The sequence below is a fragment of the Anomaloglossus baeobatrachus genome, chromosome 4 (genome assembly GCF_048569485.1).
Source record: "Anomaloglossus baeobatrachus isolate aAnoBae1 chromosome 4, aAnoBae1.hap1, whole genome shotgun sequence".
NCBI classification, from domain to species: domain Eukaryota; kingdom Metazoa; phylum Chordata; class Amphibia; order Anura; family Aromobatidae; genus Anomaloglossus; species Anomaloglossus baeobatrachus.
Window position 1 is genome coordinate 50,011,150 of NC_134356.1, and position 25,503 is coordinate 50,036,652.

Below are 25,503 nucleotides of genomic sequence, written 5' to 3' on the forward strand. Positions count from 1 at the left end.
CCAAAAATTATGATCTTTAAAAAGATAAGCAATTGATCCCTTTGTGAACCCAACGCATGAAATTCTTCTGGAAGTGCATTGATCTTGATGATGTACTTACAGCTCCTCAGCCTACCATGTGTAAAAGCCAATGACCTAGAAAGGGAATACAGCATGAAGCTGAGGAGCTGTATGTGTGCCATCACGACCATTGGCCTTCCAGACACACATATACAGAACTTCAAAAAGATGATTTTTCAATGCTGGAGCATCGCTTTGGGGTCGTAGAAAGATCAACTTTCTGATCCTTTAAAGGTATGTCGAAAACAATTCCAAACATTGACATAGCAAAGAATATATCATCTAACCTTAAAAAACTCCTTAGTGGACCCGGAATCTAGTGTCCCGTAAGCTATCTCTGTTTGCTTGGCCAAATCGTCAGCACTTTCAATGGGTGACACCATTCTCTCAACCGTCAAGAAGGCCGCTAGGTTTGCTGTGTAAGACGAGATGATGATGAGAGTGAAGAACCACCAAACGCCACCGACTATACGACCTGAGAGAGACCTGAAAAGAAGAACCACAAGTTGTTATAGGCTTAGCAGGTTGGATGTCGGTTCAGATATGTGAGTAGCTCAACTACTTCACCAACTTGCTGAAGTCTCAAAATACTACTACTTTAAGAAGTGGATGGATTTCATAGATACCTTTTCTACGAAATATTCCCTTGTATTTCCGTACCGGATAGTACTGTGTCAGTACCAGATAACGAAAGACAAAAGTATGACAAAAGCCTAATTCCACGAAAAACAACAACACAGCACTTACCTATGTCTTCTTCAGAAGGGTGAAGAAAGCTTCCGTGTAGACAGCAGCCATGGATAGGTGGTGGTCATCAACACCTATTTACTTAAGAGGAACCTGTCAGCAGGATTCTGCTATGTAATCTGAAACTAGCATGATGTAGGGGGACAGACCATGATTTCAATAATGTACTACGCTGTGTGTTGTTTTATTTTTCAATGTCTTGTGCTAAGTTGTCCTTCTATTCTGCGTAACCTCACCTCCACTACTGATTGACAGCTTTTTGCCTATGTACAGTGTACACACAAAGCTGTCAATTATTTGTGTGGGTGAGATTATAAAGAGCTCAGCATTCAGAGAACTGGTAGATCTGCAGCAGAAAAATAAAGGAATTTTATCAAAACTGCAGCAAGCAGCTCATCAATAGCGGTCTCTCAGCCAAACAAGTTGCCAAACTGCATCATGTGAGGCCATGACAGTTGGAAGAATATGAAAAAATTGATCCATTCACTAATTCATTCAAAAGCCAAGAGGTGGACGTCCGGGCAAAATATTGGAGCCAACAAGTCGTCTCATCACAAGGTCTATCAGTTCTGGCGCAACAAACATGGCAGTGGAGGCGGCTTGTCTCTGTGCTGTTTAGTGTATTGTAGGCGAGATACTTTGTGGCATTTGCACAGTAATGGCTTTCTCCTGGCAACTCGACCATGCAGCCCATTTTTCTTCAAGTGTTTCCTTATTGTGCATCTTGAAACAGCCACACGGCTAGTTTTCAGTGAGTTATTTGTGGGTTTTTCTTTGCATCCCGAACAATTTTCCTGGCAGTTGTGGCCGAAATTTGTGTTGGTCTACCTGATCGTGGTTTGGTTTTTACAGAGACTCTAATTTTCCATTTGTTAATCACAGTTTGAACACTGCAGACTGGTGTCACAAACAGCCGGGGAAGTCACTCAGATATCCCGCAGCTGTTCGCTGATTTGTCACAAACACGACTACTCTCTAGCGCCCCTCTTGTCAGCAGGCCACTTTTGGTACTGCCGGACAATGAACAGAATGAGGCTGCTGAGCTAATAATGCCAAATATTGGAGGTTTCACAGCAAGTGTAAATGTATATATCACCGATTCCCGCTAATGGAATATATATATATATATATATATATACATATATATATATACACACCTCGATACCCTTAATAATAGCACCCCAATAATTCTATGCAATAATAATTATGCTGCCACCACCGGACGTTTCACAGCCAGTCCGGACACCCGTTACAGATAGCATAAGGCCCTTCGGGTTTTTGGATTCGTATATAAAGCATGAGGAAAGAAACTATTACATTTTATATATTTAATCCAAAATAGAAGGCAGTGTTTATAAAAATATACAAGAATTTACAAAAGGGAACAATACAAATACAGTATAGACAGTTACATAAAAATAAAAGGTATAAACGTGAAACTTACTAAACTCGTGCCATAGATGTGACGTCTGAATTTAGGGAGGGAAGATCTCCAAGAGAAGGAGATGGTAGGAAAACGACCAGCATCACCACTTACTGATGCCCTCCAGTACTGACTCCCCCCATCAAGGAGCTAATCGCTCTTATGCGCTCAGGTAACCCCCCTCTCTGTGACGTCATTTTACAGTCTCTTGTGGGCTGTGCCAAGATTGGCACAAAGTTCTTTAATTCTAGCTTTTCAAATATCTTTGCCCCTGGGCTACACAGGTGAAAGATACTAGCGTCATATTTTATATCTCGATTTTACATTTACATAAATACCAAACACAACGCATCTAGCATGATTTTACTGGCCAATACTAATTTGTCGTGATACCAGCGATCTTCCAGTCAAGCTAAACGGTGCGCTGGGTTCAGCGCTCCACAGGGATTCTGGCAGCATGTTTTTCATTTTTCTAGCATTAACGGGCCACGTAAAAAACTGTATTAGGAGTTTTCCCTCCAACAGAACAAAGGATTGTCTTTTTTATGCATCCTTTGCCTGCAGCTCTACCATCACCCAGAGTCATAAATACCTAAACTTTCAGGCCGATCAGATAATCGTCATGACGATCTGTGGCTGATGGTGGGGAGGGGTGTAAGGACCCTTCAAGAGTTTTACATGACAACTGGCATTATCAGTTCCTTGGATATCTTTTTGTATCCCTTGCCTGTTTTATACAGTTCAACTATCTTTTCCCGTATATCCGTTGACAATTGTTTTGCTTTCCCCATGACTCACAATCCAGAAATGTCAGTGGCTGGATGAAAGATGCAAGAGTCTGTCTGGATCTCAGAAACTCACTCAGCTTTTATGCACACACTGATTACAAGCAAACAGGTCACATGTGAGGATGCAACCTTTATTAGCCATTCAAACCCATTTGTGTCAACTTCTGTGCATGTTACCAGGCCAAAATCACAAGGGTATAGCGGTTTCTCAGCCAAACAATTTAGCCAAACTGCATCATGTGAGGCCATAACAGTTGGAAGAATATGAAAAAATTGATCCATTCATTCATTCATTCATTCATTCATTCAAAAGCCTAGAGGTGGACGTCCAGGCAAAATATTGGAGCCAACAAATCGGCTCATCACAGGGTCTATCAGTTCTGGCGCAACAAACATGGCAGTGGAGGCGGCACGTATGTTTCATAATAGGGAGATCACAGACGTCCACGCAAGCACCATGCAGTGCACGTTATACAAGTCAGGAATGCCCAGAAAAAGGTGAAGAAGCTTCAACATCAATATTGTCAAAAGAAGCATCGGATTGAGTTTGCAAAAAAACGAAAAGTGGACAGTAAAAGATTGGAACCAGGTGTTTTGGAGTCATAAGGCAAAAGTCAACAGCCAAAGATGTTGGATACTTGACTAGAGTTGATGGTGGTCTCAATGCTGAGCTATATGGGAGTATCCTACAAGATGAGTTACTTTAAATTCTATGATTATGAAAACGACGACATAGTGTTTGAGCAACAGAACGAGTGGAAGCATACATTGAGATTGGCGAAGAAATGGTTCAATGACAATAAAGTAGAGGTGCTGGATTGGCCCCACAGTTCTCAGACATCAACCCAAATGAACATACGTGGGTAGATGTAGAAGAAAAAGCCGTATACATACTCAAGTGAGTTGACCAGTATGCACCAACATTGGGGAATGTATACAAAGGACCTGAGATCAGATTTTGTGGGAGACATGCTTGATTTTGATCAAGAGCATGTCAAGAAGGATTCAGGCAGTGATGAAAGCAACAGGTGGATTTACAAAATACTAACAAAATAATATGGATAAAAATTTAGATTTTTAAGAGCAAAACAGGCACAATGCAGTGACATGACAAGAATATGCATAACTAAACATATGCTAAATAGCTGCAAGTCAAATTTATGTATGAGACAGTCAATATGATTGTCTATAAAATGAAGGTCGTCTCTCTCTCGAACCTGTAGTGGATGAGGAGATATGGAGACTGAAAGTCAAAGGTTCCCAACATTGTTACCCTTTTGCTCTTCAGTGTAAATAAAAAAGGAAAAAATATTTTTTTTACTCTGCACTATGGTTATTTTTCTAAGGATGATAATCACTAATACTTCAGTATAAGAACTCTATCAAATTACTACCCCTATATCATTGTCTTTTGCCGATGTGACTAAAGGCATAACTTCCACATCTCCAACAGAACCTGGTCCTGCCATGTCTGCTCCTATCACCAGGAAAATAGAACCTGCTCCTGCCAAATCTGTAACACCCTGGGGTCGAGGGGTTTTCACCCGACACATTGCCGGGCCGGGGGTGCAGATCCTCTGCGTCATCACGGGCTAGCCTGACCTGGTTTTGTGACCCCGAGATGAACAGGAGGGAGGGAAGGCGGTGGATGGGAGGAAGGACGGGGGTGGTAGTGACTGTCATGGACAGTCTTTTTAGATCGTGATGCCACCTGTGGTCTGTGGCCAAGTATGGGCTGCCGCTGCAGATGCTGCTCTCCGAGGCTGATGGTGAAGGTCGCAGCTGGGATGGTGTCGTTCCCCACAGACGGAGTGGAGTTACCCCGGGGAGGATGACTAAGGAAGGACGGGGGTGGTGGTAGTCCCCGTTAAAGCCGCAGTGCTGGGCGACGGTGCTGGTAAAGGAGAGACAGGGGCTGTGGTTCCAGGTCTTATACTCACTGGTAGTTCAGACGCTGCCCCAGAGTACCGTTCTCTGCCACGTGGGCTCTAGCCGATCCTGGATAGTCGGCGGTCACCGCCGGTGCCCGTTGAAGTCTTTCTAGTGAAGCGTCCCCTGTGTGCTATCCAGAACCTGGGCCGAACCTCCAGCTCCAAGCCACAGGTCCCACGAAGGAGGAGAAACACCCCACTCCTGCTGTCCGTGTGAGATATAATCCCAAACTGTGCCCGGGAAAGTCTGCTCTAGTGAGATGGTTGTGCCTACTTCTTAACCCCAGTGGTGTCGCCCCCAGTGGTTGTCTTAGCGACTGGGGAAGTTCCATGCTTCGTGATGGCTAACCTCCCTGTCTGCCCTAGTCAACCCCCTGTGGGAAAGCACCTTATTGTTTTATGTGTGTGGTTTTGTGAAGGCACCGGCAGTTAACCCCCACCAAACCCCTTAAAGGAGGTGTTATACCCTGTGGCGCCTGAAGCCTCAGGGGCGCCACAGCTCCTATCACCAGGAAAACAGGACTTGCACCTGTCACCAGGACCAACTGTATTCATTCTACTAGTTATGCTCATGGGAAGATGTCAGCTCCAGAAGCTCTAGGCAGTGCAGTCTAGATGAAGCCAATGATACTAAGCGGGTTTGGATCTGTTGTGCTGTCCAGTCAGCTCCTTGCCTTGACCAGTTGGATATCACCACACCGTACTAATACTTCCACCTTACTGCTGGTAGGTGCCAGATATAGTTTTGTCTTTTGTGGTTCTGCCCTGTGGTTTAAGCTTCAGCTCCTGCACCTTGTTTTATCTTATGCCCCTCTGGAACATGTTGAGTGTTTGAAGAGTATTTATACGTGATAACCAGGAGTGTGCAAAAAATCCAAATGTGGTCCCCATAGTTTTCTTATACTTTTCCTCTGATTCTCCCACTCTTAAGGATGCTTTTCACGCAGCAACATCACTAGAGATGTCGCTCATGAAAGCACCTGCCCCCGTCGTTTGTGCGTCACGGGCAAATCGCTGCCCGTGGCGCACAATATCGCTAGGCCCCGTCACACGGACTTACCTTACTAGCGACGTCGCTGTGGCCGGCGAACAGCCTCTTTTCTAAGGGGGCGGTTCGTGCAGCGTCACAGCGACGTCAAATGGCAGGCGTCCAATAGAAGCGGAGGAGCGGAGAGCAGCCGCATGAAAGACACAACCACCTCGTTGCCGGAGGACGCAGGTATGATGTTGTTCGTCCTTCCTGGAGTGTCACACGTAGCAATGTGTGCTGCCTCGGAACGACGAACAACCTGCATCCAGCACCAGCAGCAATATTTGGGATTAGAATGGCGTGTCAATGATCAACGATAAGGTGAGTATTTTTGATCGTTAGCGGTCGTTCGTACGTTTTACACGCAACAACATTGCTAACGAGGTTGGATGTGCGTCACAAATTCCGTGACCCCAACGACATCTCGTTAGCAATGTCGTTGTGTGTAAAGCGGCCTTTACACTTCAAGATCCTCACATTTGCTTCATGTTCATTATGTGAGATGATGAGTAGTTGTCAGAAATAGTGATGGTGGACCGTACTAGACAACTAGTATCTGTGCACGGACCTTGAACACAGATTTCTTAGGGAAGTCTGTGTTACTGTTCGGATTTGGCCACCTGGATAAAAATAATTAAAAAAAAAAAGTTAAAAGGATGCAAAATAGAAATTAGTACAGGACAGTTATACTTACTGAATCTCATGCGCGGCTGTCACACTGCTTCCAGGTCCGCTCATTAACTCTCATGCATATTCATTGCCTCCCCACCCACCCTCTATGACAGTGTCTGAGATTGCTTGCAAGTCCTGCTTCCCCCGCTCACCCTCTGTGACAGTGTCTGTGATTGGTTGCAGTCAAACTGCCGCTGGCATCTGTGATTGGTTCAGGAGTGGAACAATAAATAAATAATTGAAAAAAATAACTTACGGTCCTCCGTTTTTTTATACCCAGTGCAGATAAAGCAGACAGCTACAGGCTGCAGGCCTCAGCTGCGTGCGTTATCTTGGCTGTGTATCAAAAACGAAGGACCCCATGTGGCTTTTTTAAAAATTAATTAAATAATTATTTAAATAAATAATTTTAAAAAACTGCGTGTGGTCCCCTCCAATTTTGATACCTAGCCAAGATAAAGCTGACAGTTGGGAGCTAGTATTCTCAGGCTGCGGAGGCCCATGGTTATTGGGCCCTACCCAGCCTAAAAATAGTAGATGCGCTAATTCCGGTGCTTTGTCTGGCTCTCATCCCAATTGCCGTGGTGCAGTTCGGGGTAATATAAGAGGTTAATGACAGCTGTCATTTGTGTGCTTTTTTTGCCAGGAGATGCAGATTTGGTGCAGAACTGTCTGCACCCAAATACTCAGCGTGCACACATTGCCTAATCCGGTAATCCGGCATTGAGTTCAAAGACTTCCCTTGAGGTGAAGTCACTGAGTTCAATGAGTTCACCTCAAGTCAGTTCAATGAGTTCACCTCAAGTTCACTTGTGGTCACATCCGGGGTACAGTGGCGACCTCCAGCTATGACCTTAGGTGAACTCAGTGACGTCACTGCTCAAGGCTGTGGCTACGGTAGTGTGTCCCTGACGCCGCAGTGAGCAGTCACATTTTTATTGTGGCCACGCACTGTGACTTCAGATGTAGCAGAGCTGGGATCATCGTGGGACGTCATGACTGTGGATTATGTTGAACCTGCAAGGTGTTTTGGGGTTATTAAATTGGAGAAAGAGAGTGTTTTTTTTTTTAAATGAAGGATTTTCTCAGTGTTTAGTGGTTAGTAATGGGGGGTGTCATAGACCTGACAAATCACAGCTGTCATTAACCCCTTATATTACCCCGAATTGAACCGCACCACGGCAATCCGGATGAGCTGGGTAAAGTGCTGGCATTGGCACATCTAATGGATGTGACAATTCTGGGGCGGCTGTTATATTTAGGATGGGGTGGCCCAATAACCATGTGCCTCCCCAGCTTGAGAATACTATGTCGGCTTTATCTTGGCTGGGTATCAAAATTAGGGGAGACTGCAAGCCGTTTTTTTTTCTTTAAATTATTTATTTAAATAATTTAAAAAAAGCCACATGGGATCCCTCGCATTTTGATATATAGCCACGATAACCTACACAGCTGGGGGCTGCAGCATGTAGCCATCTGCTTTACCTGTGCTGGGTATCAATATATAGGGGACCCTATGTCATTTTTTTCCAATTGCTCAAAGGGAGTAGGAGGTGAAGGGGTTAACCACTGCACTACCGTATGATGTATCATCTTCCAACCGATTTCTACCCGGGTAAGAACCAATTTGAGCTATTTTTGTTTCTCCGGCTCCTACATTATTGATTTTTTTCCATTTATTTATCTATTTTTTCACTCTACAACCAGAGATGCCGACACGCCGGCAGTCTGACTGCAACCAATCACAGATATTGTCATAGAGGATGGGTGGGGGTAGCAGTGAATATATATGAGAGTTAATGAGCGGACCCAGAAGTAGTGTGACAGCTGCGCGGGAGTCTCAGTAAGTACGGTAAGTATAATTATCCTGCTTTACAGCCCCCTAGCCCTTACTAGCACCATTTTAGACACCAAACATGTTCGGGTCTTCACAGACTTATATGGGGTTTGGGATTTGGGCTCATGTTCAGATTCAAGTCTGGTCCCAAACCTGACTTTTTCAAGGTCCAGCCGGACCCAAGCATCTGCGGGTTAGCCCATCTCTAGTCACAAATCATTGGGACACTTTATGCTGGTTACACCGAAAGTATAACAGATGACCAAATGTTCACTGCTTCTATCAGCCAACCAAATATATAAAGGAGTTAAGTTTTTCCCAACTCACATGGCAATGGACTATCTTCTAGAGCATCGATTTCAAACACGAGGCCCACGGGACGCAAGTGGCCAGTCAGGCTGCTTCTTGTGGCCCGCAGGCATGTGGACCTGGTAACGATCACAGCCACTGCAGGGGCTGCAGCTGTCAGCGCTTTATTTAAGATGAACGTTTTGTGAGAGCTACGCAGAGTCAAGTGTCGCACCCCTGAGGCTTCAGAGGTACTATACCTCAGCCAAAGGTGTAGTATTCCATCTTTGGTAAGAAAGAGGTCAACACCGGTTCACATAAAGCACAACCAGGGCCGCCTCTAGGAATTTCAGGGCCCCATACTGGCAACATTTTCTGGCCCCCTTGGGACTCCGCCAATACTCCACCCCCAGCTCCGCCTACACCACTGAAACTTCCTACAGTCTCACTGCCACTCTTGCAAAAACATGTATGTATGTATATACAGTATAATAATTATATATATATATACATACACACAGTCATGGCCAAAAGTGTTAGCACCCTTGAAGTTGTTTCCCTCAGAAAATTAGACAGACAAACAGTATACACAGACAGACCAACAGTATACACCAGACAGACCAACAGTATACAGCAGACAGACCAACAGTATACACAAGACAGACCAACAGTATACACAGACATACCAACAGTATACACAGACAGACCAACAGTATACACAGACAGACAGACTATATACACAGACAGACTGTATACACAGACAGACAGACTGAATACACAGACAGACAGACTGTATACACAAACAGACAGACAGACAGACTGTATACACAGACAGACTGTATACACAGACAGACTGACAGACAGACTGTATACACAGACAGACTGTATACACAGACAGACTGTATATACAGACTGTATATAGACAGACTGTATACACAGAAAGACAAACTGTATACACAGACAGACTTTATACACAGAAAGACAGTATACACAGACAGACAGACTGTATACACAAACAGACAGTTTTTTAAGACAGACAGTATACACAGACAGACAGTATACATACACAGATAGTATACAGTTAGGTCCAGAAATATTTGGACAGTGACACAAGTTTTGTTATTTTAGCTGTTTATAAAAACATGTTCAGAAATACAATTATATATATAATATGGGCTGAAAGTGCACACTCCCAGCTGCAATATGAGAGTTTTCACATCCAAATCGGAGAAAGGGTTTAGGAATCATAGCTCTGTAATGCATAGCCTCCTCTTTTTAAAGGGACCAAAAGTAATTGGACAAGGGACTCTAAGGGCTGCAATTAACTCTGAAGGCGTCTCCCTCGTTAACCTGTAATCAATGAAGTAGTTAAAAGGTCTGGGGTTGATTACAGGTGTGTGGTTTTGCATTTGGAAGCTGTTGCTGTGACCAGACAACATGCGGTCTAAGGAACTCTCAATTGAGGTGAAGCAGAACATCCTGAGGCTGAAAAAAAAGAAAAAATCCATCAGAGAGATAGCAGACATGCTTGGAGTAGCAAAATCAACAGTCGAGTACATTCTGAGAAAAAAGGAATTGACTGGTGAGCTTGGGAACTCAAAAAGGCCTGGGCGTCCATGGATGACAACAGTGGTGGATGATCGCCGCATACTTTCTTTGGTGAAGAAGAACCCGTTCACAACATCAACTGAAGTCCAGAACACTCTCAGTGAAGTAGGTGTATCTGTCTCTAAGTCAACAGTAAAGAGAAGACTCCATGAAAGTAAATACAAAGGGTTCACATCTAGATGCAAACCATTCATCAATTCCAAAAATAGACAGGCCAGAGTTAAATTTGCTGAAAAACACCTCATGAAGCCAGCTCAGTTCTGGAAAAGTATTCTATGGACAGATGAGACAAAGATCAACCTGTACCAGAATGATGGGAAGAACAAAGTTTGGAGAAGAAAGGGAACGGCACATGATCCAAGGCACACCACATCCTCTGTAAAACATGGTGGAGGCAACGTGATGGCATGGGCATGCATGGCTTTCAATGGCACTGGGTCACTTGTGTTTATTGATGACATAACAGCAGACAAGAGTAGCCGGATGAATTCTGAAGTGTACCGGGATATACTTTCAGCCCAGATTCAGCCAAAAGTTGATCGGACGGCGCTTCATAGTACAGATGGACAATGACCCCAAGCATACAGCCAAAGCTACCCAGGAGTTCATGAGTGCAAAAAAGTGGAACATTCTGCAATGGCCAAGTCAATCACCAGATCTTAACCCAATTGAGCATGCATTTCACTTGCTCAAATCCAGACTTAAGACGGAAAGACCCACAAACAAGCAAGACCTGAAGGCTGCGGCTGTAAAGGCCTGGCAAAGCATTAAGAAGGAGGAAACCCAGCATTTGGTGATGTCCATGGGTTCCAGACTTAAGGCAGTGATTGCCTCCAAAGGATTCGCAACAAAATATTGAAACTAAAAATATTTTGTTTGGGTTTGGTTTATTTGTCCAATTACTTTTGACCTCCTAAAATGTGGAGTGTTTGTAAAGAAATGTGTACAATTCCTACAATTTCTATCAGATATTTTTGTTCAAACCTTCAAATTAAACGTTACAATCTGCACTTGAATTCTGTTGTAGAGGTTTCATTTCAAATTCAATGTGGTGGCATGCAGAGCCCAACTCGCGAAAATTGCGTCACTGTCCAAATATTTCTGGACCTAACTGTACATAGACAGACAGACAGTATACACAGATAGTATACATAGACAGACAGACAGCTACATATTGCACACTATACAGGACACACATATCTTATACATAACACATACAGACAGCACATACCACATGATTCACTTACCTGCGTGTGATGCAATTCAGCGCTCTCCCGTGCATCTAGCTGAGGCAAGGCAGGGGTTGGGGTCAGCAGGCCCCCCCAGTCTGAGATCAGCTGAACCTGGCTGTGATCAGCGCCCCCCCCCCCCCCGGGCTGAGATGAGCGGGCCGGCCGCCTCACCACCTGACCCCCCCCCGGGCTGAGATGAGCGGGCGTGCCACCTCACCACCTGACACCCTCACCCCCTGGTCTGAAATAAGTGGGGGCCCCCTGGACTGAGATGAGCGGGCGGGCTACCTCACCCCCCTGGTCTGAGATAAGCTGGACCCCCCGGGCTGAGATGAGTGGGCTATCTCACCACCTGACCCACCCCCCCCGGTCTGAGATAAGCGGTCCCACCAGGTCTGAGATGAGCAGGCGGACCACCTCACTCCCCGCCCCCCGTCTGAGATAAGCGGGTCCCCTCGGGCTGAGATGAGAAGGCGGGCCACCTCGATCCCCCCGCCCCTCCGGGCCACCTCACCACCTACCTCACACCCCCACGGCGAATGTCTTCAGCTCACAGCGCTTACCTGACCTGCTGGCTGCCGCATCCTCGTCACCTCTGCAGCTGTTACTTGCAGGAGTGTAATGAGGTCGCAGAGTGATGACCTCACCACACTGCTGCAAGGCCCAGCGATGACGCGCCGGCGCTCTGCTCTGCTCCAATCACCCTGCCTCCACTCCACCACATGGCTAATTTGCATGCTCCGCCCCGTCGCATGCAAATTAGTCATGTAAGGAGGTGAAGCGACACCGCCGGGCCCCTCTGCTGCTGCTGTGACTGGGGCCTGGTGAAGAGGAGGGGCCCGTCCTGCCGGGGGCTTAATAAAGATAAGTATTTACCCCGGCCCTGTTCGGGCCCTCTCTCTTCACCGGGCCCCCTACACCAGGCACAGTAGTAATGCCCTGATGGCGGCCCTCAGCACAACACCCAGGCTCAGACACACCTCATCAGACATGACAAGGGTGTGATTATACCCGAAGCCAGGCTGGGGGGGTGGAGCCTTAGGAGTGAGAGCACAACAGTACAAATGGAAACACAGTGTGAAGTGTATAGTTTCAGTCAGAGGACCAGTGGAGGAGTTAAGACCCGCGGTCTGGAGCGGGCACCGCTCGGCCCGGGCACAGACTGAAGGGGTCCTAGAGACCAGAGGGAATGTGCAACATTATCCCATGGCCTTGTTCCACATATAATCTATGGGTGGAAGGGCTTGGCTGCAAGACGACGACTAGTCCCTAGGCTAGGGGAGAATAACCTACGGGCTCAACTAGCAAAACCAGCGGCTGAAGTGACTGCACGCATCGAAGCTACAACCGACACAAATTCGCTGGAAGGTGACCCTCAAGGACCAACAGGATAGAGCTTCACGCTGCCCCACAGGGTTCACGGGCACTGATACAGGGTTCACTGAGTGAAGGCGCAACGCAGGAGGAAGAAGCAAGCGTAGCAGTCGGCCAGGAAAGGGTACACTATAGAAAGGTGCACCGGACACGACCTCTGAACTACCCGGGAGATGGAGCCCATCACAGTGAATCCCGGCATTCCGAAGGCAGTGACTGGCGAAAGGTGTAACATTGGAACCGGCTACAGTGAATAAAGTCTTGAGACTGCATCCAAGTGTTGCTCCGTTGTTTGCCTGCGCCTCCCACCTCGCACACCCTGCAATCATAGACAACTACTACCACCCCCATCCACCCTGGGGCCCAGCTCTACCTGTGGAGAGCTATACCATCACCTTCTGCCCCAGAGGTCCCTATCCTTGCTGCATACCACAGGTGGCGTCACAAATCAATCATCATTCCCTATATCTTTATTACATGACACTGCTGGAGTCACGGAACCGTGTACCCCACTACCTCAGTGGGTGCGTCACAAGCTCTTTGTAAACAAATATTCCAATGGCAGCCTCCGGCCAATCAGAGGCAGGCAGTTGATGCATAGTAGAGACATATAAGTGTGGACTAAAGACATATAAACAGGGATTATAGCCTTAAGGGTGCTTTACACGCTGCGACATCGCTAACAATATATCGTCGAGGTCACGGTGTTTGTGACGCACATCCAGCGCTGGTAGCGACATCGCAGCGTGTGACACCAAGGAGCGACGTGCAACGATCGCAAAAACGTCTAAAATCGTTGATCGTTGACACGTCGCTCCTTTTCCAAATATCGTTGGTGGTGCATGCCGCTGATTGTTCATCGCTCCGGCGGCATCACACATCGCTGTGTGTGACGCTGCAGGAACGACGAACATCTCCTTACCTTCGTCCACCGGCAATGAGGAAGGAAGGAGGTGGGCGGCATGTTCCGGCCGCTCATCTCCGCCCCTCCTCTGCTATTGGGCGGCCGCTTAGTGATGCCGCAGTGACATCGCTATGACGCCGAACGCACCTCCCCCTTGAAGGAGGGATTGTTCGGCGGTCATAGCGACATCGCTGATAAGGTATGTGCGTGTGACGCTGCCGTAGCGATAATGTTCGCTACGGCAGCGATCACCAAATGTCGCACGAGCGACAGCGGCGGGTGCTATCGCGCACAACATCGCTAGCTATCGCTAGCGATGTCGCAGCGTGTAAAGCGGCCTTTAGAGTTTTTGCTGCAGAAACCTAAAACCAAAAGTTCTTTGTCAGGGCTACATCTATTATATTTCATATTAAAACCATAAAGTTTCCAAGCATATACTGTATAATCTACCTAATTTAATATGTACAGTAAGGGACAGGGAAGTGGACGTGCTGCTGATGGTGCGCACCATGGGCTAAGTGAAACTGCGCCTTCTGCGGGAGCACAAGAAACACGCTTATCCAAGAGACCAAGCATCCTGTCACACTTTGCAGGGGGGAGCAGGCCAGAACAATGCAAACAGGTGGTCTGTTGGATGGTAGATAATACTTCCAGTATGTTTCCCAGCACCATTTTGTCTTCCACACAGTACAGTCAAACTAGCCAAGAGTCTGGACCACATAACCCTACCCTGATCCTCCTTCCTCCCACCATGGCTATTCCCAGAAGACAAGTGATCCCACACTCTGAAACTCTGAGGAGTGCTTTACTTTTCCATTTATTGATTCTGCCTTTTGCTCTGCACATTTCAGGAGAGACATTAGGAGATTGTGTGTAGTGATGCCCAAATATTTGAACAGCCGTGGTAAGAAGAAAATGATGGTGGGGAAAGGCAATTAGTATCTCAAGTGATAGATGATGATGAGACACACTTGCCAAGAAGTGATGTTGTTAAGTCAACAAGTCAGAAGGAGGACCACAGTATAGAAGTGGAAGATGAGGTGGTGGATGATGAAGTCACTGACCCAACCAGGAAAGGTGCCATGCAGAGCACAGACAGCAGTGCAGAGGGGGAGGGATCCACGCACTGCCACAGGCAGGAAGCAACAATGAATTGGTCAAAGGAAGAAGGCGAGCAACTGTTCTCGAGAGCACTGGTAAATTCCCAGGCCAAGGGTTAGGTGTTCCCCAATCTGGCGCTTTTTGAAATAAAAAGATGGTCATTTGCAAGCAGTGCCATACCAAGGTCAACAAAGGCCTGACCACTACCAGCCTGACCACCACCAGCATGCTCAGGCACATGTATCATATCATCCGATTAGTTGGACTGAATGCCTGGGTCCACAATTAGTGCCTGCAGGTGATACCACTGCCTATTCCCCTGTGCTTTGTTTTTGGCAATACCCTTTCCAGGACGCAGACACAGATTCCTTCCTGTCGTTGTACATTTGCAAACACCATCAGCAATCACGTCCACTTCCTTTTTCCAGCACAACGTTCCATTGTCCCCACCCTAGACATTTTAAGGCAAAAGGAAATACCCAGCCACCCACCCACAGACCCAAACACTAAACAGACACATTTCTAGTCTGCTTGTGCTGAAAATCTTGTTTAGGTTTCTGGACACTGAGGCTTTCCGCAACCTCATGGCAGAGGCCATCCCTCGGTAATCAGTACCCAGCTGCCACTATTTCTCCCGGTTTGCCCTCCGCGCCTTGCGCAAGCACGTCTCATAACATCCTCCACGTACTTGCCAACACAGTTACTGGGAAGGCCCACTTAAACACCAACACATCGACTAGTGCTTGTGGCCAGGGACACTACATTTCCCTGACAGCTGTCATGGTCGTCCCCCTTGGAGATTAGTGACAGGCTCAGGTTCAGAGTCTCTGTTATACCATCTGAGACTATACACATTAAATGTGTTTTTTGCTTTGGAATACACGGGGTTAATGTCCATTTTCCTTGTCAACAGCAAGCTCATTACACCTGCTAAGTTGTTTCCGCTGATAACCACTCTCAACCTGCATAAATACCCTCTTCTCCCAACAGAGGGCGCCAGTTATTCATAATTCATTCTGCAGCTTGGTCTGGAGCAGGAAGGAGGTGTTTGCCGGGCCAGGACTGAGTGAAGACCCTTGGACGGCAAGTATTCTACCGAAGCCTAGAATTGAAGGTCCTAGTTCCATCAGTGTTTCTCCCACCTCCTACACCAGTTCCTGAACCTCTTTCTTGGTCCTCATCCTCTATCTCTCAATTATCATCGAAATCAGTCAGAAGCTGAAAGCCCTGCAGCATTGACTCGGTGAAGCAGCAACAGCGCTGATGAAACTAATTTCTTTAGGTGACAAACAGCACAGTTCCACAGAGTTGTGGAAATCTCTAACAGTTAGAACAGATGGAAGTGTGTCTGTCACAGCTGAACCTACAACCAGGCATGGTCATGTGTGATAATAGCTGTACCCTAATGGCGGCTATGAAGCTTGGCAAGCTCACACATGTACCATGCCTGGCTTATGTGCTCAACTTAGTGGGTCAGCATTTTCTGAAAACCTACCCAAATTTGTGAAGGTGCTCCGCATGTGCACAGTGCTGCAGCAGCGCTTGCAGGTTCCAGCTCACCAACTAGTATGTGACGTGCTCGCACACTGGAACTCCACATAGCACATGTTGGCAAGGTTTTGTGAACAGAAGAGGGCAGTAGATGAATACAAGCTGCAGCATGTCCACATGTAGACCAGGGGGTGTTGGAGGAAGAAAGTACACAGGGTGGTACTACCCAATGCAGCCTTATCTCTTCTTCTCACTATAGTTTGAGTGATAATGAAAAAACTGATGAGAAGGACCAGGAGATGGTTGACTGCTACAGAGAATATTACCGACACCAGCTTCATCCTGTCTGTTCATTGTGGATGGGTTAAAGAGGAGGAGGAAAGGGAGGAGGAGGAGATGGAGAGTCGTTCTCCTGGTGGGGACATGGAAATCTTGTCTGTTGGGAGTCTGGCACACATGGCTGACTTTATGTCCCCCCTGCCTTTCCCATGGCCTCCGCGGTATACGCATTTTGATCAACAGTGACTACTGGTTGTTCACCCTTCTCAACCCACGCTATCTCCCTGAGGTGAAATGGGCTAGTAAAATGGTGAAATACCAGAAACCCCTAGTTGAAGAATTAGTACAAAAATTTGCATCTGACAACAATGGTGGTAGATGTCATAGTTCTTTGGGCAACAAAGGAGGAGAGATAAGGGAGATACACACCAGGTCCAACAGAGACAGGGCAATACTATCAAAGGTCTGGGATAGTTTCATTAGACCCTCCCAGCTCCCAGGCCCTGATGCGCAGGGTAGCCTGAAAAGGAGAGAAAGGTTTTGTAAAATGGTGAAGAAGTATCTAGCCATATGAACCAGTATCCTCTGTGACTCCTCTGTGCTGCACAACTATTAGGTATCTAGGCAGGACGTGTGGCATGAACTGTCCCTCGACGTCTTGTTTTTGGCACATAGTGCATAGGCTTTAGTAGTCTACTAGTAGTCCCACTCCTTAATAATGGGAAAAATTGCATTCTGAGGCGCTCATCTATGTGTATTCCAAGGTGTATTGGAGTCCCTCCTTCTAATTTTTGTAAGCTCTTGTACATAGTGCATAGGCTTTACTAGTCTAGGAGTCCCACTCCTTAATATTGGGGAAAAAAATGTTTTCTGAGACCTCCTGTAAGTGTCTTCCAGGGTGTATTGGAGTCCCTCCGTCTAATTTTTGGCAGTTCTTGAACATAGTGCATAGGCTTTGCTAGTGTAGGGATTCCGTTCCTCAACAATGTGAAAAAACGGTTTTCTGAGGCCTTCTATATGTGTCTTCCAGGGTGTATTGGAGTCCCTCTTTCTAATTTTTGGCAGCCCTTGCACATAGTACATAGGCTTTACTAGTGTAGGTGTCCCATTCCTTAATTTCGGAAAAAATTAGTATTTTGAGCCCCTCTTCTATGTGTCGTCTAGAGTGTATTCAAGTCCCTCGTTCTCATTTTTGGTAGCCCTTGCACATAGTGCATAGGCATTAAGAGTCTAGGAGTTAAACTCCTTAATAATGGGAAAAAAATATTCAGCCCTTGCACATAGTGCATAGCCTTTACTAGTCTAGTAAGTTTACTCATTAATAATGGGAGAAAATTGTATTATGAGCCCCTCCTCTATGTGTCTTCCGGGGTGTATTGCAGGGCTTTTGTGACGCCCTGGCCTATCAGGTCGTCACAGGGTATTGTGCAATCTGCCCTTCTGCACAGTATCCACATCCTCCTTGCTTACGGATCCCTGTTCGTTGGTGTTGCTTAGAGCTTAGCCAATCAAAATCCTAGGAAAACTCTGCATCACACCCACCAGACACACCATTGGGGGGGCCTGAAGGGAATAGGGCCGCCCACTTGGGGGGTTGGTAGGGGGGAATCAGAAGTGTTAGCAGTAGAGAGAGAAGAGTGTAGTGTTGGAGGGGAAGGAGAGAGGAGGTCAGGAGCAGGGCTCCTTGAGAATACTAGGTGGCAGACATTGTTCTGGGCCTGGTAGGAGCTGGAACCCCAGTCGCAGGGGATCGTGTCAAGGGGCACGGATCTGCCGAGGAGGGCAGCCGGCGGCCTTGAGCCATCTTCGGGCAGGAGCCAGGGCACGACGGGGTACGCGGACCCTATGTCGGGAAGTAGCTTCAAGTGTCCTGGTAATTTACCCGATGGGGGTGAAGTCTTTAAGATTCATCCCTGACCCGCTCCAAAATTGGGGTACTAGCGCACCGATGGGATAGGACTTTCCCACTATATAGTCCAGAAAATCCCAAGCGTGAACCCTGAGAGCTAGCTCACTCCGTTAGCCATATGGGTGAGCAGGACCCGATTAGTTTCACAATATAGGGTCCACGCAGTGAACAAGGTGCCATGGAAAAGGCCACAGGCTAACAAGCAACACCAAGGGCACAGATCCAAGCGTGCTCCCTCCTTGCTGCAGCGGTGCTCAGAATTCTTGGACTGAGTGAGTGAGTACGCAGAAAACCCTTTCCTCCCCAATGGCACCCCCTCACTACCATCACCGGGCCCCGGGGCAAAACCCCCTACCCACGGAGGGGTTAAACACCTTGCTGCCACACCACCGCCACAGGGCTTCCCCTACAGCAGCGGTGGTACTCCATCTTACCACGCACTGTTGGTGGCGTCACGAACTTCTAATCCCCCTGTACATATCCCCCTTTTCACTTCGAGTGTCCGGGCGACCCCCCCTTGTCCGGAGACCCCTCGAGCCACCCCGGTTCCGGATCCGAGCGGCTCGGCTGCTGTCACGGGGGCGATACACTTTTTTCTAATTTTTGGCAGCCCTTGCACACAATGTATAGGCTTAACTAATCTAGAAGTCACACTCCTTAATAATGGAATTTTTTTTCTTTTTCTGAGGTCTCCTTTACTTGTCTTCCAGCATGTATTGGAGTCCATCCTTCTAATTTTTGGCTTTGCTAGTCTAGGAGTCCCAGTCCTTAACAATGCGAAAAAATAGTTTTCTGAGGCCTCCTATACGTGTCTTTCAGGGTGTATTGGAGTCCTTCCTTCTAGTTTTGGCAGTACTTGTACATAGTGCATAAGCTTTACTAGTCTTGGAGTTCGATTACTTGGCGTGCAGCAGGTAGTCCACTGTATTCATGAGCTCTGTATAACTGCAATATCTACAGCAGAGAAAACATTGATTTTATCAAAATCACAGCAAATAGCCCAGTAAGTGACACATCACTGCAATCAGGCTCTCAGTCTCTACATTATGCTGTGCTTATATGGGGGAGCAAAAACTTGGTGACAGATTCCGTTTAAGGCTATGTTCACACATTGCATTTTTGCTAAGTTTTTTTTGCAGCATTTTTTCATTCGTTTTATGCAAATTTAAAGCTGATTTTTACAGTACCAGCAAAAGCTAGGCAATTTCATAAAACTAATACACACAATTGTATTTTATTTCCTGATTGAAACAGAAAACTGCTGCATTTTTTAAAGAAGCAGCATGTCAATTCTTTCAGCATTTTTGCAGCGTTTATCCAACATTGAAAGCAACGAGAAAGTGCAAGAACGCAGCAAAAATGCTATGTGTGAATATAGCCTAATGGGTGGTGGAAGAGGTTAATTTTTTTCTTTTTTTTATTTTGCCTCATATACAAGTCATTATACAGGAAATAATGTCTCTTAACATTTTTTCCTGTAAAATCAATTTTATCTTAATTTTTTAATGTGTTATTGCCACTCTGTAAAAGTGGCGTAATTCTCTGACAACATTGTTCCCAGCAGCGACCTGAGAGTCAGAGAAGCATCCAGGGACCTTCCCTTTGTTGTTCCCATTCTATTTGGGGGCTGTTTACATCCACATCAATTATTTTCCTGCTCCCTGTTAGGGTCTTCCAACAAAATGCTCGGGTTTCCCATTAATTTCCATTATATTCGTTACTTGAATCGAGCCCATTTGAGCATCCGACCTGCTTGGTTTGAGTATCGAGTACTCCAAGCAATTTAGTGCTCACTCATCAAATAAATATTTGAAAATAGGTCTCTGTAAATTAAATTCCCTGCCCAATATTCCCTAAATGATTAAACTGACGAGGGAACAAAATGTTAGGCAAGACTCCAGTAGGGCATACTCAGGAATTCAGAAGGCACAGACTGCCATGAAGGACCTCAGATGTTTTTTTTGATGGCTAACGGACTCCTAAAACAATGCATTTCTGGTAATGGATTCCCCTCCTTCAGATCTAAGCGTGCCATGCTGCTGGGTATGACAAGCGTGTCACATATGTTCAGACCTACGGTCGTCTGACACATGACAAAAAACACAACAAACAAAGGGGACACCGGTGACACGATAACAACGGAGGGCCCTGGAGCTAGTGAGAGGGGTAGATGGGACACCTCCTATCCTCTCCTGCAGCTGTCCCTACTCTTCTAGCCAGTCCCTTTACAGTCTCTGCAACAGTTGCCTAGCAGGAACCTGAGACCCTGAGACACCCTGTAGATGCCCTGGCTAATGAGAGGCAGGTGAGGTTCACCTAGACCCACCACTGCACTAATAAGACACAAGGGAAGGAAAGACAAATGAGAAAAACAGCAATGAATAAGCATAAAGCCCGCATTCAGGACAACTCCTCAGCAGGACCTCCCACCAAGGTGGCCAGAGAACAATGAATTTGTATCTTCAGTAAGGATTGCTGGAAAACGCCTCTACTTAAACCTGAAGGGGCATGGCTACAAAGCAGTTGCGGCTGAAACATTCAGCTAGGAACTGCTGGACAACAGAAGAGACCTTAACTCATCAGGCACTGAAAGAAATGAAACCACATTGGAAATGAGGGATTCCAACCCTGAATCCATCACAAGACTCCAAAACTAGAGAGATAACCGTGACAAAGAGACAAAAATGTCCTCAGCATCAGGCTACCACTAGGTGGCGCTGTTACTCAGGCAGGAAAACTAACCAGAGTGTAATACTACAGAAGCCCACCAGAGATCGACAAACTAAACATCAGAGTTGTCAAACAGACATGGGTCAATGCAGGGATGTGACGTCTTTAAACAGGGAGCAAAACTAGACACAGTCAAGAACAGAGTCATGGTCGGATACCAGGAAACAAACTACACAGGCCAGGCACTGGGGAGGACAGAAGACCCGGTAAGTGGGGGAACACAGAGGTAAGACTGGGCAGGACAGATGGAGGACAGAGAAAGCAGGAAAAGTGGAGGTCAGGCGGATCTCGAGGGATGAAGATCAGGCAGGGGAGGCAGGATGGAGGTCAGACAGGGCAGGACAGATAGAGGACAGGCAGGTCAGGGGTCAAGAAAAAGGTTCCGGGTAGCAGGGAAATGGAGCAGAGCACTTCTCACAGGGGTAGCACAACGCCAAGCCGGAAATATCACTGGCGACGTCCCGGAGGAAGCAGAGCCTAGGAACGAGGCCATGCCAAACAGGGCCCCCCCAGAGACCCACTTACAGGATCGGATACCTGCACCGATTCTGCAGTGGCAGACCCATGCAGGATTCATGACACTCCAATATTTTTTTTTACATTTTGGTGATTTTTTTTTTACCACCAATTCGGCTATTTACTCCTTTGTTTACATGTAGCAGCTTCTGGCTTGGTCTATGATTACTACCATGATTATTGCTGGCTTTTTAACCAGTGCTACTTCTCTCCCGGCTCCTGCTTCTCCTTGGCACATCCAGCTTACAATATACGCAACATCGCTTACGATGTCCTGTACACTAAAGTCACAATGGCAAAGAAGGTACAAAATGTTGCAAAAGCACATGATCGGTACCAAGATCGGAAAATTGGGTTTTACCAAAGTGTTTCTTTTAGCCGATAAAAAAAGCTACGGAAATTTTAGGACATTTTTTTTGCCACAAATTCCTTTAAATAAAAAAATGGTTCCCATTCATTATGGAGCTAAAACAACAAATAACTGATGGCCCGGGATGCCAGCATGCATTTATTTACTCGGAGGTATGACTGATTTCTTCCTTATTTTTCCCACAACTGTCTAACTCAATTTCAACACCAAATCCCTCATCAGGAGGTGACCTTTACAAATACATAAAATCCAGAGGGCCTGCGGCTTTTGCAATGTCTGAGAGTTATACTCTCTTCAGCCGGCTGAAATTTAATTAACACTGTGCCCCTTAGTGCAGGGATAAGGCGCGGCGACGAGGTTTGCCATGCATGTTTATGTAGGCAGGTTTACGGGATAGGCTTTCACGGCCGATATCCACGCTGTGAGGTTTCCTTTGTCTACCGCGGAGCCCTGCGAATTTGTGCGCGTAGAAGGACTTCATTGCTTTTTTTAAAACAATTTAGAAAGAGGCTGCGGAGGTAGTTAATATTCCCCTTAGGGTACGCCTTGAGTATTGGACTGTGTGCATTTTACCAGGGTGTTCACACAAACATTATTAGCGGCCTCGGTGGGAGCTCGAGAAGCTGCGGATTCGCCGGCGCTCTCCAAATAATTAAAAAGAATTATCGGTCGGTGTTAATTCTGCAACACTTTGCTCTGATGAAAATGTGGCCACTGAAGGATTCGTACAAGTTACAGTATATGAGAAGCAATTACCATGTACTATATTAATAATAACCTTTTCTTCCAGTTACTCCGATGACCTAGATTATCTGACTCTAGCCAATGTCTAGCAAAAAAGGCATTAACATGAACAACATTCTCATGCCGCGAAGGAATATGGGCCTAACATGACTTGTTAAAGGGAACATGTCACCGTGACAGATTGAATTTGAGAGGGCTACTTCTTTCCGGCAATGTCTGATTTAGATAAATAGACCTCAGTGATGGGAGTCGTCCGGTCTGGACTCCCCGTTTATTTTCCAGCTGTGCAGAATGGCTCTCAATGAATAACATTTGCAATGGCGGACTCGTGCCCTCTATGTGTTAAAGGGAATCTGTCACAAGATTTTAGCTCCGTAAACTAAAAACATAGTGTTAAGGGGGCTTTACACGCAGCGACATTGCTAGCGGTCGCTCGTGAAAGCACCCACCCCCGTCGTTTGTGCGTCACGGGCAAATCGCTGCCCATGGCGCACAATATCACTAGGCCCTGCCACTAGAGTTGAGCGCGGTTCGTGGTTCGAGGTTCTCCAGTTCTAGGCTCGAGTGATTTTGGGGCCTGTTCTAGATCGAACTAGAACTCGAGCTTTTTGCAAAAGCTCAATAGTTCTAGAAACGTTCGAGAACGGTTCTAGCAGCAAAAAACCAGCTAAATCCTAGCTTGGTTTCCGCTGTAATAGTGTAAGTCACTCTGTGAATCACACTATTATGACATTTCAGTGTATAGTGTGCGTGAACAGCGCCTTCAGATCACTGCTGTTTCTATAATGGCGATCGCCATTTTTTTTTTTTTTTCCTTGTCTTCCTTCCCTAAGCGCGCGCGTGTAGTGGGGCGGGCCAGCATGTCAGCCAATCCCAGACACACACACAGCTAAGTGGACTTTTAGCCAGAGAAGCAACGGCATGTGTGATAGGATGTCCATGTCACATGTCCCTGCATTATAAAACCGGACATTTTCCTCCAGGACGCCATTATCTCTTCTGCGTCTTTGGTGTCAGACATCACTGGCGCAGCTCCGTCCTTTGTCCTATCGCTGATACAGCTGTATGCGCTCCATACACAGCGCTGGACAGCTTAGGGAGAGCACTTTCTAGCAGTCCTTTTAAGGGCTCAAACCGGCGGGGTCAGAGTTAAGGTGACAGGTCCTGAAAACAGCGACAGCGTCTGTGTAACTAAGGTCAGGGATTTCCTCCCTGCATTTCCCCATTAGGAGGGAATAGAAAGGCAGGCTTCCATTCCTCTACCCAGAGCCCCACAATCCTGGCACTGTACCCTCCTGTCCTCTGCACACTCCAACTCATTATAACTAAGCCATTATACTAGCAAACACTCAGTGTACCTAGTGGCATCCTAAACGTGGCTATTGGACTTTGCTATAGCCCCACTAGTGCAAAGACATTTGCAGAGCGCGTCTGCCTGCATTGCACACTCCAACTCATTATAACTAAGCCATTATACTAGCAAACACTCAGTGTACCTAGTGGCATCCTAAACGTGGCTATTGGACTTTGCTATAGTCCCACTAGTGCAAAGACATTTGCTGCACCTCTGCCTGCATTGCACACTCCAACTCATTATAACTAAGCCATTATACTAGCAAACACTCAGTGTACCTAGTGGCATCCTAAACGTGGCTATTGGACTTTGCTATAGTCCCACTAGTGCAAAGACATTTGCAGAGCGCGTCTGCCTGCATTGCACACTCCAACTCATTATAACTAAGCCATTATACTAGCAAACACTCAGTGTACCTAGTGGCATCCTAAACGTGGCTGTTGGACTTCTGTATAGTCCCACTAGTGCACAGATATTTGCAGCACGTCTGCCTGCATTGCACACTCCAACTCATTATAACTAAGCCATTATACTAGCAAACACTCAGTGTACCTAGTGGCATCCTAAACGTGGCTATTGGACTTCTGTATAGTCCCACTAGTGCACAGATATTTGCAGCACCTCTACCTGCATTGCACACTCCAACTCATTATAACTACTCCATTATACTAGCAAACACTCAGTGTACCTAGTGGCATCCTAAACGTGGCTATTGGACTTTGCTATAGCCCCACTAGTGCAAAGACATTTGCAGAGCGCGTCTGCCTGCATTGCACACTCCAACTCATTATAACTAAGCCATTATACTAGCAATTTTTGCTGCCAGTTTAAGGGCCGTAGTTGCATTGTCAGGGATATTTATTCTTTATTATTCTGCTGTTAATAAAGCTAGACCACCACTGCAATCTACACCACCTCTCAATTTTTACTATCACATTTTCAGTGCACAATCTTGTCGCAATCAACATGAGTGGCAAAATGACAGATGCTGGTGGAAAGGGGAAGAGGCGTGGTGGAAAAGGCAAAAAAGGTTTTGTCCGTGGGGAAGGTGGCAAAGCTCCATTATCATCTGCTGAAGATAGACCATCTACCAGCAAAAGTAAGATGTCTACTAC

At 46.4% G+C, this 25,503-nt stretch overlaps 1 protein-coding gene across 4 annotated transcripts in view; it reads right to left on the reverse strand.

The window, feature by feature from the left end:
• Positions 1-25,503, reverse strand: part of GRIA1 (glutamate ionotropic receptor AMPA type subunit 1) — a 370,258-nt gene that overhangs the window by 39,682 nt on the left and 305,073 nt on the right. For all 4 annotated transcript variants that reach the window (XM_075344320.1, XM_075344318.1, XM_075344319.1 and 1 more), the window contains exon 12: positions 348-546. In XM_075344320.1, coding sequence (XP_075200435.1) covers positions 348-546 — 199 coding nt within the window. The remainder of the gene's footprint in view (positions 1-347; positions 547-25,503) is intronic.